General features: G+C 32.7%; 1 protein-coding gene across 2 annotated transcripts in view; it reads left to right on the forward strand.

Moving 5' to 3' along the window:
* Positions 1-13879, forward strand: part of PDE10A (phosphodiesterase 10A) — a 341504-nt gene that overhangs the window by 137774 nt on the left and 189851 nt on the right. For both annotated transcript variants that reach the window (XM_031968385.1, XM_031968386.1), the window contains exon 2: positions 9018-9146. In XM_031968385.1, coding sequence (XP_031824245.1) covers positions 9018-9146 — 129 coding nt within the window. The remainder of the gene's footprint in view (positions 1-9017; positions 9147-13879) is intronic.

Genomic DNA, 13879 nt, shown 5'->3' on the forward strand with positions numbered 1-13879 from the left:
AGTTCATGTCTTTTTCATTGTGGGTAAAAAAAAAATTAGAAGGGAATTGAGCTGGCTGCATTTCAAAAAATTTTTGTCTCATTATTTTCTTCAATGAAATATTACTTTTTTTCCACCGTTATTCTTTGATTTACATATTCTTCTGCATTGTTTAGTCTCCAGTTAATTTTAATCCTTCTCAATAAAGGGTTTGTGTGTGTGTGTGTGCATTGTCACCAGTATTTTTATTACTATTCCTGCTTTTCTTCTCTTTTTTTGAGATTTTCATGTATATGATCCTTTTTTAATAAAGATGTCATATACATCTGAGCAATATGTTTATTCCTTTCTATTCCTATGTAGTAATCACCAGAGATTAAATCTTTTCTAAAATTTTACACATGTTCTTCATGTGATTGTAAGGAAAATACATAGACATCATAATGGTTAAGAAACTGACTATACATTAAATTAATTGAGTGAAAGGAAAGGAGATATGAAATATTAAGTTTGGTTTTTAAATCTTTGCTTGTGTTTATTAATATTTGTTCTACCCTACAAGGCATGCTTAGTTTCCTTTTTCATTTTACCCAAGTAAGTAGTAGAGTTATTTTTGACACCATTTTTTCATTTGTATTGAGTCATTAAACTACACAGAGTAAAAAGTAGGTATCTGGGAAGGAACTCCAAATATAAAGTATATTGTAATTGTTGACACTTTATACTAACTTTTTTGGTCTTGTTTTCTTTCTGATTTTGTTTTGTTTTTGTATTTTTTTTTTTGCTCTCTGTGAAAATCTTGTTTTTTGGTTATTTCCCCTGACATTTCCAACATACTTTGAATTTGATTTTCACTTTTAGCTACTTTTGTTTCTAATTCCTTAGTACTTTTAAATTTGTGCTTTAAAATCTTTTGTCCACTTATGAGTCCAGGTAAAACCCATGTAATGTATATAGAAAGTGATCAATATTCTAGTAAGTTGATTTTTATATATGGAAGATGTAAGGGGTTGAAACTCTGAGTTGATGCATTGAGGTTGGACAACCAAGCACTTAAGGCTAACTACCGATTGGACAATACTCTATTAGCATATGCTTGGGAAATGGCCCTTCCCACTATTCTGTGCTGGTTCAATCTTTTGGTGTATAAAGAGAATTGTGCGAAGGATTAGGGGGTGGAGTAAGACAAGCCAGGGTCACTTTAACAGTAGAAGAAGAGAAGGAAGGTCCTGTGTCCATCCTGTTCACTTCTACCCCTAAAGACCAAGAGGAAAGACCAAGAACTTTTGCTTATCTTGACTGTGCCTGATTCTAAGGTATTCAGGGTGCTAACTCAGTTTTTACAGGAAGACACTTCCCTGCCTCTGAGAAAGAAATCTGAATCAGGGTGTAGTTCACAGAAGAGCCACTGAGTATAGATTATTCCTGTTTTACATAAATTTGCATTAGACTTTATAGTAAAGCATTCTTTACAATAAAAAATTACAAATAAAGAATTCTGAAAGAAATTTGTATCCGCCCAAAAAAATCACAAAAATTCATTACAAAAAGCAAACTCTTTAGTATGACATTGTATGATACAGGAAACATAAATAGTGGTGATGGGAATCTGAGAAGCACCTCTAAGCCATTCCTCCATGTCTACAGACAATGGAATGATACTGCCTCTTCTGTTCTTCCTCTGAACTTTATAGTCCTCATTGCTAGTAGCAAACATTCTTTTGAGGATAAAAGGTAACATCTTGTAAGTATAAGCCAATGAACTTGAAAGTGAGAATGAAAATAATATAAAGGATAACAAAAATTTTTATAAATAGCATATGAATTTCATCTTGTGGTGTTGATAGTGAACAACATTGTAAGAGATGCTGCCCAAGGTAAAAGAGTTTATGAAGGGCAGTGCTTGCATGAATTCAACTTATCTGTTAAAACAAAGAGAAAGATATGAGGAAAGAAGACCAGACTCAGAAAAATATTCTTTTCAAAAGCTTGAAGACAAGGCTTTTGAAGCCTCTTTGAAGATATAAAGGTAAATTAGTACCATAAAGTAACAGGTATTTAAAACAAGCAGTGGTTAGTTTGCTTGCTTTAAAAATCTTTCATGATTTCATAATGTGTAAATGTGAGGAGACACTGCTAGTGCAGATATTGAAGCAGCCAAAAAGTTGAGTTCTTAAAAAAAAAAAAATAAAGCAGATATTGAAGCAGCCAAAAAGTTGAGTTCTTAAAAAAAAAAAAATAAAGATCTTTACTTTCCCCTAAGACTACTTCATTATTATAAATGATGGAATTTCAAGATGTATTATTTGCTCACTTACAGATAAAAGTTTGGCACTGAGAGATTTCTGGAATCCTTTGAATCCTTTAATACTTAAAACATAATCTGGAATGTTGCTAAAGTATGGAAAGATGTAACAGAAACAAGTATAAGAAGTTTGGGGAAAAGTATAGCGTTAGTTCATTCTTTATTTTTGTGAATTTGACAGAACATTTGTTCAAAATGAGTAACAAGATTGTAAAACAAGAATTGGAGCTAGAAGTGAATAAGAATAATTTAGAGAAGTTGAATTTAGAAGTAAAACTATCAAATAAGGGGTCTGATTGAGCTATTACTTGCAAAGATTGCAGAAGAAAGGCAAGCTGTAGAATTTGAGATCAAACTAAAAAATGTTCACCATGAAATAGTTTTTCATCATGTGAGTGAATTTTTTTCTTGTTTTGAAAAGATATATCCAATATATTTAATAAAAGTTCAAAAATTATTTAACAATAATATTGCTTATTGTTGTCAGAGATACAAGAAAAAATGGAGAGTGGAGAGCCACTGTCCAAACATCTCTTAGTGGCTTCATAAAAATAGTTGCATAGCCAACTACCAATGATAAAGGCACGGTGGATGGGGAAGGGATCACATACTTCACATACATATGAACTGTATGCTATTCTGCATACTTATTAAATTTATCTTTTATTTCACAATTTTGCATTTGGTATGTCTGCATTAGTACATTTTGTAACTCATATAAAGATGTTTTGTGTATACCTACTCTTGTTAAATAGACTAAGTGAAGTGGGTAAGTAAGGACAAATTCACATTATATAAAAATCAATTTATATAGAGGTCTGTGGAAGGGTCCACTTACATTTACTATTTGTAGTTAGTTTTTTTCCTATTTTAGTATTTCATAGTAAAATTAATCAAATGCCTTCTACTCGTAGTTTTATGTTGAAAGGGAAATATAGAAGGAATTTCCCAAAAGATAGTCTTAGATCACAGCACTTTTCACTTAAAACAAGAGTATAATTCTTCTAGTTCACAAGTTAAATATATAATGCTACATGCATTAAAAAATGTATCATATACATCTACATGTATGTGTATATTTCTATACAAAATTTATATTGTGTATCCAACTTTAAAAGATTATATTTTAGGAGACAATATGTTGCTAATAGAAAAGGAAAACAATTTGCTCAAGTTATTTATATTTTGTTTCTATCAATTGTAATGCTGGAGAAACTTAGGCACGATAGAGATTAGAGAGTATTTAATAATTTATTTAGAAGGGATAGATGTACTGGGACCAAATGGATCTATGGTTTGGTCCCAGGGCTGAATGAGACTATCATCTCCAAGAATCCAGCAAACAATGTGAGTTCTCAATGACATATATATGCATGGCTCAGACTCGGGAGGTACACTGATGCAGGGGTGTGGAGTCAGGATACTGAGAGGGGGAATGGGACTCTGAAAGGGTAACATGAGCCTCCAGAGAGGGGGATAACACAATAAGGGGAGACACCCTGGAGATGGGGAGAGGCATTCTGATATTCTATTTTATTTATTTATTTTTATAACTTTTTATTGACAGAACCCATGCCAGGGTAATTTTTTTTTTTTTTTTACAACATTATCCCTTGCACTCACTTCTTTTTTTTTTTTTTAATTTATTTTATTATTATTATTTTTTTTTATTTAATAGCCTTTTTTTTTTTTTACAGGATATATGCATGAGTAACTTTATAGCATTAACAATTGCCAAACCTCTTGTTCCAATTTTTTACCTCTTACCCTCCCACCCCCTCCCCCAGATGACAGGATGACCAGTAGATGTTAAATACATTAAAATATAAATTAGATACACAATAAGTATACATTACCAAAACGTTATTTTGCTGTACAAAAAGAATCAGACTCTGAAATATTGTACAATTAGCTTGTGAAGGAAATCAAAAATGCATGTGCCTTGCACTCACTTCTGTTCTGACTTTTCCTCCCCACCCTCCACCTCCTCCCCTAGATGGCAAGCAGTCCTATATATGTTCAATATGTTGTAGTATATCCTAGATACAATTTATATGTGCAGAACCAAACAGTTTTCTTGTTGCACAGGGTGAATTGGATTCAGAAGGTAAAAATAACCCAGGAAGAAAAACAAGAATGCAAACAGTTTACATTCATTTCCCAGTGTTTTTTTTTTTCTTTGGGTGTAGCTGCTTCTGTCCATCATTGATCAATTGAAGCTGAATTAGGTCTCTTTGTCAAAGAAATCTACTTCCATCAGATTACATCTTCATACAGTATTATTGTTGATGTATATAATGATCTCCTGGTTCTGCTCATTTCACTTAGCATCAGTTCATGTAAGTCTTTCCAAGCCTCTTTATATTCATCCTGCTGGTCATTTCTTACAGAACAATAATATTCCATAACATTCATATACCACAGTTTACCCAATCATTCTCCAATTGATGGGCATCCATTCATTTTCCAGTTTCTAGCCACTACAAACAGGGTTGCCACAAACATTTTGGCACATACAGGTCCCTTTCCCTTCTTTAGTATCTCCTTGGGATATAAGCCCAGTAGAAACACTGCTGGGTCAAAGAGTATGCACAGTTGGATAACTTTTTGGGCATAATTCCAGATTGCTCTCCAGAATGGTTGGATTCGTTCACAGCTCCACCAACAATGTATCAGTGTCCCAGTTTTCCCACATCCCCTCCAACAGTCATCATTATTTTTTCCTGTCATCTTAGCCAATCTGACAGGTGTGTAGTGGTATCTCAGAGTTGTCTTAATTTGCATTTCTCTGATTGATTAATGATTTGGAACACTTTCATATGAGTGGTAATAGTTTCAATTTCATCATCTGAAAATTGTCTGTTCATATCCTTTGACCATTTGTCAATTGGAGAATGGCTTGGTTTCTTATAAATTAGAGTCAGTTCTCTATATATTTTGGAAATGAGGCCTTTATCAGAACATTTAACTGTGAAGATGTTTTCCCAGTTTGTTGCTTCCCTTCTAATCTTGTTTACATTAGTTTTGTTTGTACAGAAGCTTTTTAATTTGATGTAATCAAAAATTTCTATGGCATTCTGATATTCTAAAACATAGAATCTTTTATCCTGATAAAGAAGGAGGGGTGGTTTCACAGGACCGAGCAGACAATTATAAACTGAAGCAGAATACTTAGGGAAACTGAGACAGAACTGGGTCAGAATAATTGGGGAAACCGAGTCAGATTTGTACCACAGAACTCTTTTTATTGTCCTATCATATTAAGGTACTAAAACTTTAAAAATCATTAGCTTCCTGATAAAATATAAAATTTATTTTTTTTTTAAAAAGAGCCCCTTAGAGGAATTGAAAAACACAAGTAACAATATTACTGCTGAAATCAATATCATTGGACTAGGTTTGAATCCCATTTTTACAATTTCTAACTTTTATGGTATGTGTTCGATTACCTAAACTTTCTGTGTCTCTATTTTTCTTATAAATAAAGGGACTGGAATAGCTGATGCGTTCATTAATCTATAAAATGATTTTAACTGGAACTTGAAAGAAAGGCATAATTGAGGAGAAGAACATAAGCGAAAAAAAAAAAAAGAGGATATAGGTGCAAAGATGAGCTTTTATATATTAATGAATGCGGTCTTCACAATTAAGGAAAACAGTTTAATCAGACAGAAATAATGTTCTGGGGAGTGGTTATATAAAAACACTTTGAAAACAAGTTAGCTGATTAAAAATTCATGTATTAGGTCACTGATTTTTTTTTTTTTTAATAGAAAAGTGACTATCAAAAGGTAATAAAGTAGGAATTGGAGAGGAGGAGTGATGGATGCCATGAAACCAGTTTTTGTCGTAAGAGTTGAATGCCTAGTCTACAATTGTAACAGTAGGAATTGATAAGAAAGATAAAAGATATTTAGAGGGGAAAATGATAAACAAATCATCTTCTATGTATATATATATTATATATACATATATATATAATAGGTCATGAACATATTTTTGTAGGATTGTATTGATGATAAAAGGAGATGGAGAGAATATTTTGCTGACTAAAAGATTATTCCTAATTTTAATTCTGAGTAATTAAGAATATGATGAGAACAATGAAGTCTGGAAAGAAAAACTTAGACAATGATAGTGTGTTTAGTTTTATAGATGTTGAATTTGAAAACATCTTATAGGCTGCTGAAATGAGACAAGATGATGGAATAAGGGCTGCAGATGCTAAAGTTACAAAAATGAAAGGAATTGTGAGGGAGAATGTGAAAAGAAAGGAGTAAATACACACTGAATGGACAATTTTTCATATAGAGTAAAAAGAGAAGAACCAGAAATAGAATGTTCTGATAGTATAATGTCATAGAAAGGCAAAGGAAACGGGGAGTACAAATTCAAGGAATTGCCAACACTTTCAAATTTAGCAAATGTTAAAATCAAAGAAAAGCTTGACTTTTATAAGTTGTAAGGTGAAATATATTATCACTTCAACAAATCCTATGTTTTTCCTCCAGGGAATAAAACTCATTTTTGTAGGAGAACAGACTCATCTATTAAGTGATTCATTAGAATCTGATTAATTTGGGGCTACTTGTAGAATTTCTCAAATTGAATTTTATGCTAGTGGGGCTTTTTTAAATAGAATGAATATACAATTCTTATTTGTTCCTTTGTATAACTATTGAGTAGATTGGTTTTAAATAGATATTTTAAGTTCTGGTTGCATTGAGAGACATGGTTTTACAGTGAAAGGAAACTAAATAGTAACTGCACTTGTGTAGTACCCAAAAGAATTAATTAACACTCTTGAGTTTAAGTTTTCTGATTAAAAAAAAAAAAAACATGCATCCTACTCCCTGAAGCCATCAGGAAGCATGTTCTTTTGTTACTCCATTCTCTTTCTTACAATAAATGGTTCTTTTAACCATCTCTAAAGAGAGTTGTTACACTGAAATAATTCACTGGGATAATAGAGTAGGAGCTGTGATGAACAATTATCATTACTGTGTTATCTTATTCTTGCTGTGATTGCAATTTTGTGAATGTGAAGTTTTAAATGTAGAATAGCATTAAAACGCATACCTAATGAAACACAAACCAACATATAAATTGGCAGTTCTAAAGCAACATTTCTTATATTGAGAAGTGATGTGGTTCCTATCAGCAAGGAGTTTTAAGTGTTTTCTCTGTTTTGTGTTTTACTGTGCTACAAAGGTTAAAACTTAATGGAAGAAACATGCAAACAACTAGGTACCTTATACAGGTATATACTGTATAAGACTTATACAGGGTAGATACAAGGCATTTTGAGAGAGGAAGGCATTGGCAGTTGGAGGTCAAGGGATAGCAGATTAAGACTACTTCTTGTAGTTGTAGGTGGGATTTGAGTTGAGACTTTTAAAGAAGTCATGTCAACTAAGGGAAGGCAGGTATGGATGCTGACTGATGTAAAATCATAGAGATGGGAAAAGGATATGAGAAATGGAATGTCATGTTAGCCATTTTTTATTAAAGCTTTTAATTTTCAAAACATGCATAAATAATTTTCAACATTTAACCTTGCAAAACCTTGTGTTCCAATTTTTTTTTTCTCCCTCCCTCCCCACAATCCCTTTCCCTAGAAGGCACGTAATCCAATATGGTAAACATGTGCGACTCTTCTATACGTATTTCCAAAATTATCATGATGCACAAGAAAAATCAGATCAAAAAGGAAAAATAAGAAAACAAAATGCAAGCAAACTACAACAAAAAAAGTGAAAATCCACACTCAGTCCTCCCATAGCCATCTCTCTGGGTGCTCTCTCCATCACAAAACCATTGAAACTGATGACCATTGTTTCTATAGCATAAAGTGTGCTGAGAAGGGTTAAGTGTTGTAATATCCTCCCTGGTGGATTTCAGGGTTTGGAGTCATGAGAACTGCTCATATGTTGACCTTATTGCTAAATAAGCAAGGTAATGGAAGGTAATGGGCAAGTCACCTTCCCTTCTAGTACCTTGTTTTTCTCATCTAAAATTGGATAATAATAATTCTATTATTTAACTTATAAAATTGTAAAAATCTTTCAGTGCTCTTTGTGTTTGTTATTAAGTATTCCTCATTCAACAAACTTGATTACAGAACTTAGGAAATTCATGACCCTGAAGCATTTATTCTGAATGCTACTGAAAGATGAACTCTTCCTGAGGCAGGAAGAAGATATGTGAATCATACTAGTTGAATAAACATCATAGGTGGATTTCCTATAATGTTTGCTACTGTTACAAAGTTTCCTCTAACTTTGCATACTAAATTTTAGTTCTCTAGAACTATTTTTACAGCTATACATGTTCTTCCCCAATTTTAAAATGGTTTTTAAGCACAAATGACCTTTTACTAGGCCCTTTTCTTATCCTATCATTATTCTTAACCTTTTTCCATGCCTTTGCTCTATCTCTTAAGCCTGGAATGAACTCTCTCCTTCCCTCCTCCTTTCTTCACTTAGCTGAAAATCCATTTTACACGACTTTTGGCATTAGGTTATGAAGTGTCATTGAAGGTAGCACATGGGAAAGTACCTGAGGGCAACTCTGTGTGTGTGTGTGTGTGTGTGTGTTCTCAGTTGTTTTGGGATGCATCAACTCCTTTTCTTCTCATATATTATGCTACTAATAATACTCCTTTCTTTATAACTTAATCTTATTAAAGTAACAGTATAGGTGTAAATCTAATTCCTTTTTTGTTTTCTTTCAGGTCTGACAGATGAAAAAGTGAAGGCCTATCTTTCTCTTCATCCCCAGGTACTTGATGAATTTGTTTCTGAAAGTGTAAGTGCTGAGACAGTTGAAAAATGGCTGAAGAGAAAAAACAACAAACAGGAAGGTAAGATATGGCATCCGTTGAATGGAAATTATTCAAATGGAAAAAAATTGTTTTTTTTTTGTTTTGTTTTGTTTTGTTTTGCTTTGCTTACATTGCAAAAGAGAAGACATGTCTAGTGCATATAAGTACCATAAGGCTTATACCACAAAATAAACCTACATATGTAGCTTTGAACAACAATTTACTTGTCAAACCAAGATTTCTTTTTCTGGAATATAGCTCTTAAACTTAGAAATAATTAATTCACAATGGACCTAGAATGTGGTATGGTCAAGGATAGCTAGGTGATGAGCAAAGACCTTGAAGGCAGGGGGACCAGCCACTGATGCTTGACACTTACTAGTCATAAGTGATTGGGCAAATCACTTCATCCTCATTACCTCCCTCCTCACCTCCAAAAAAAAGTGGTGTGATAGGAAAAGCAGTGTTTCTCAAAGTAAAAGAGTTAGGTTTGAATTCTGCCACTTCTGCTTACTATTTTTCTTGAACCACTTGTAAATGCTTGGGAACCTTATCTCAAATTGTACCCATGAATTGTGTCTTTCAAGAGGAACTTTCTAAGTTCCCAACTGTTTTCCCAAACAGTTGTGGGTATTCTTTTCTTTCTTTTCTGTTGCTTCAAGTTCTCCTTAATATCAATCATTAAGGATGAGAACTCCAGATACATATATATATATATGTATATATAATATTCATACATATACACATATATGATACAAATTAGTTAGTAATTCTCCTTTATAACTTCAAATATGCAAACTGCTTTGTTTTCTTTTATATCCAGCACAAAGAAATATGAACTCTAATATGTTCATAAAACTAAATATGTTTTTCCCCAAAGGCTAGAATGTTCTGACTAATGATATTGAGTATTATTAGAATATAATGTTTGAGGTTGTTTGAATCATTATATTTTTGGCAAACCACTTCCTCATTTCTAAGAATATGTTTTTTTTTAATGATGTGTAACACTGTGTTACAAAGTGGTATGTAGAATAATCATTTGATGAATTAAATAAAAACAAATAGGAAACAGGTTGATTAATTCTTAAAATAGAATTAAATTCTAAAATTAAGGTTAATTTGTCACAAAATTTACTCGAGGGAATGCCAAATCTGAATTATTTGGCAAAAATATGAGATGTGTGACATTTTCGCAATTTGGCTATGATTTTGACATGGATAATTTTAAATAAAGATACAAAATAAAATGGTATTCAACTTGTCTTAACACATAGGATATTATATTTAGCAAAAGTATGCAAGGTATATGAACTATATGTTAATAATGTAAGGAAATTGTCTTGAAGAATAATAAATGTTATTTACATTTGCCAAGAAATAATATGAATTTATAATGTTAACTAATTATTGAATTTGAATTTTCAGAGAAATTTATTTGTTTTGCAATAGCCAAAATCTCTTTTTAGATTGTCAATTAAGTGACTGTGTGAACTCAAATTGAGCAAATTGCTCTCTTAAATCAGTTTCCTCACTAGAAAAATGAGAAAGTTATAAACTTCCTTCTGATTTCCTTTCCCGTTCTAAATCTAAGATCCAGTGATCCTTATGACAAATAAGGTCATACTTAAAAAGAGTAGGATATTCAAGGTATAGGTACTGTTTTTGTTTCTTTTTAGTCCTCATTTTATAAGTTGCAGAAACAGTCTTCTTGTGGAAAATCCCCCCATTGATGCAAACCTGCACTTATTAAATATTATTTTGGAGAATTTTAGAGAATTGCTTGGGGGCATTTAGATGACTTTTTCAAGGTTACACAGCCAGTATATATCAAAAATGGTACTTGAACTCAAAATCAGCTCTCTATTCATTCTTCCATGTAATCTTTGCATAGTTTTTTCTCTTAAAAACTTTATTTTTAAGCATAATTATTTATTGTAAGGGTCTTTTAAATAGTGATTTCCTCTAGAGCATGTAAGGTTCTCATTTGAATGGAATATATTTGGCTTACTTACTTATTTTTAAAATGGCTTTTTTTCATTTTCTCAGTTGGTAATCTCTATTTTCTCTGCCCAGTTATTCAAATAGGAAAAGTAGAAGGAAGGGACAGATATTTGAGCTCTCACTTCTAAATATTTGCTTAAAGTTTTTTAAAGCCGTGGAGAAACTGCTAGATAGAGAAAATTAGAACTAAAGGGTTAACAGCATATATGAATTGAGCAACCATGATAATATAAACTATATTATTTGAATATCACTTGTTACACTTCAAAGCATTTCCAGAAAACAGGGTGATATAGTAAAGAGCTCTTGTTCTAGATTCAGGCTATTTTGGTGACTATCATTTCACCTTTTTGGATAGCTCTTCTGTCACTTGTCGAACAAGGTAAGGGGCTTGTATTAGATGACCTCTAAGGCTCCTGATAGATTGGCATCTATTTAATTTTATCCTCCCATATTTGAGATTTTCTTCTATCATTGCCTTGGAGCTAAAGCAGGAATTACTTTCATTTCACAGATGAAAATAATGAGATCCAAGATTGTCATATAATATTTAACGTTATAAAGCTCATTAGATATTGAATAAGAGGCAGAATCTTTCCTGACTCTTGTCCTTGTGTTATTTTAAGCACCTCTGTAACTAGTATGTAAGTCAATGGAGGTAATAGGATATGATTTATATGTCTTATTTCCATGAAATTAGAGGAATATAGCTATTGTGTTAAGAAACAAATGGTTTATGTTATTTCTATTTAATACAAATGCTTATTTCTGGACATTTGTAAAAAGCTATAATAACAAAATATATATCTATAAGCCAATGAACAAGAATTTATTAAGTGCTTAGTCTATATGCCAAGCACTGAACTAAGGACTATGGATACAAACATACAAACACTTTTAAGGCAATATTTTTTTTTTCTTGATTTAATTAGGTGGCAAATTGTTTCTTTGCTTGAAATACACCTCCTTTTGTTATTTGCCCTTATTCCCCACTCATGTAGCCACCACTCTAAATTAAGACATCACCCTTTCTTCCCTGTATGATTGTGATTTTAAGTCTCAATTCAATCCACACCTTTTTTCTCTTTGATGGGTAATTCTGGAATTTGGTTACAATGTTCCTTAGAGTTTTCATTTTGGTATTTCATTTAGGAGGTCATCAGTGGATTCTTTCTTTCAATGACTGTTTTACTCTCTGTCTCTAAGATATCAGGGCAGTTTTCCTTGATTTCTTTAAAGATGCCATGCAGGCTTTGTTATCATAGTTTTCAGGTAATCCAATAATTTTAGCCAAAATGACATTTGATAACCTGAAAATAATTTTGGGGGAGGTTTGATAGTTATTGGTTCTGTATTTTCCTTGGAACCTTTCCATATGTCATCAACCATTCAGTTCTTAGGACTGATGGATGGAATCTAGTATGAATACACAACTCTACACAACTAAAATGAATGATAACTTTCCAACACTTTACTCTTATTTCAACAGGATATAGAACTGGTCCAGTCTCTGCCTCATCCTGGCCTAGATTTATGAAATAAACTCAGGAACATCCTAATAGCTCTATTGTGGACTTTTATTGGGAGGAGAGGAGGGAGTCCATACAATTTGGGAGGGTGTGTACACAAGGGGTAGTGAGTCATGTGCAACTCATTACATATAATGACATGATTATTTGAAGATAAGCTGTTTTTGAATTATGGATTGCCCTGGACACTTAATTTTTGGATATCCTGTCCAAGGATTATGGGGCCTGAAAGAAATAGGAAACAGGAAGTTACATGAAATTGGGAGTACTGAGGAACCCTAATTGAATTGAATGAAACCCTAATTGGAGCAAAGACTCAAAGTGGCCCATCTCTTTGTACTCCTGGAGTTGGAATGTGCCCTTAGAAATGAAACCCACCTTTTCAGGCTTGGAAGAAGGCACCTAATTTGTCAAATGGTATTAAACTTGACCCACTGTTTGCCATCATTTTGAGAATTGAATGGTCAATGGTCAGAATAGATAAAACTCATCCATAATCTGATTGTCAAGTGAATTACCCATCAGTTTTGTTAATAATATTGCTAGAGGGCAGCTAGGTGGGGCAGTGAATAGAGCACCAGCCTTGAAGTCAGGAGGAGCTGAGTTCAAATTTGATCTCGGACACTTAACGCTTCCTAGCTATGTGATCCTGGGCAAGTCACCTAACCCCAATTGCCTCAGGGGAAAAAAAAGAAAAAAGAAAGAAAAAGAAAGAAAAAAAGAAAGAGAAAAGAACAAATAAACAAAAAATAATAATATTGCTGGAATTAGGGACACCAAAGTCCTCTCTGGCACTCTGTGAGAAAAGAACAAATAAACAAAAAATAATAATATTGCTGGAATTAGGGACACCAAAGCCCTCTCTGGTGCACTCTCTGTTATGATGAGTAAATGATTCACAACATAAACCTCTATTGAAAATATACCCACTGATCAACCATGTCTGACTAATGATTTAGTCCACTGTGCTCCAGACCAGGATCTAGATAGAAATCTCATGAAGGGTTTTATCTAATTGTTCCCAAAAAAACAAACCCATGTCATCTATTGAAAATAAAAGTACATATTTTTCTTTAGTACATATTTATACTATGTACTGAAGACCATTATTGTACACCATGATCATTTTCTACCATTCATCTTCATTCTTATCAGTGACCTAGACCATTCTGTTTGGTTTTTTCCCCTATCAAACTGGATTCTTTTGTAGTGGATACATGGAAGGTCTATGAATAAATA

This window comes from Sarcophilus harrisii, chromosome 4 (genome assembly GCF_902635505.1).
Source record: "Sarcophilus harrisii chromosome 4, mSarHar1.11, whole genome shotgun sequence".
NCBI classification, from domain to species: domain Eukaryota; kingdom Metazoa; phylum Chordata; class Mammalia; order Dasyuromorphia; family Dasyuridae; genus Sarcophilus; species Sarcophilus harrisii.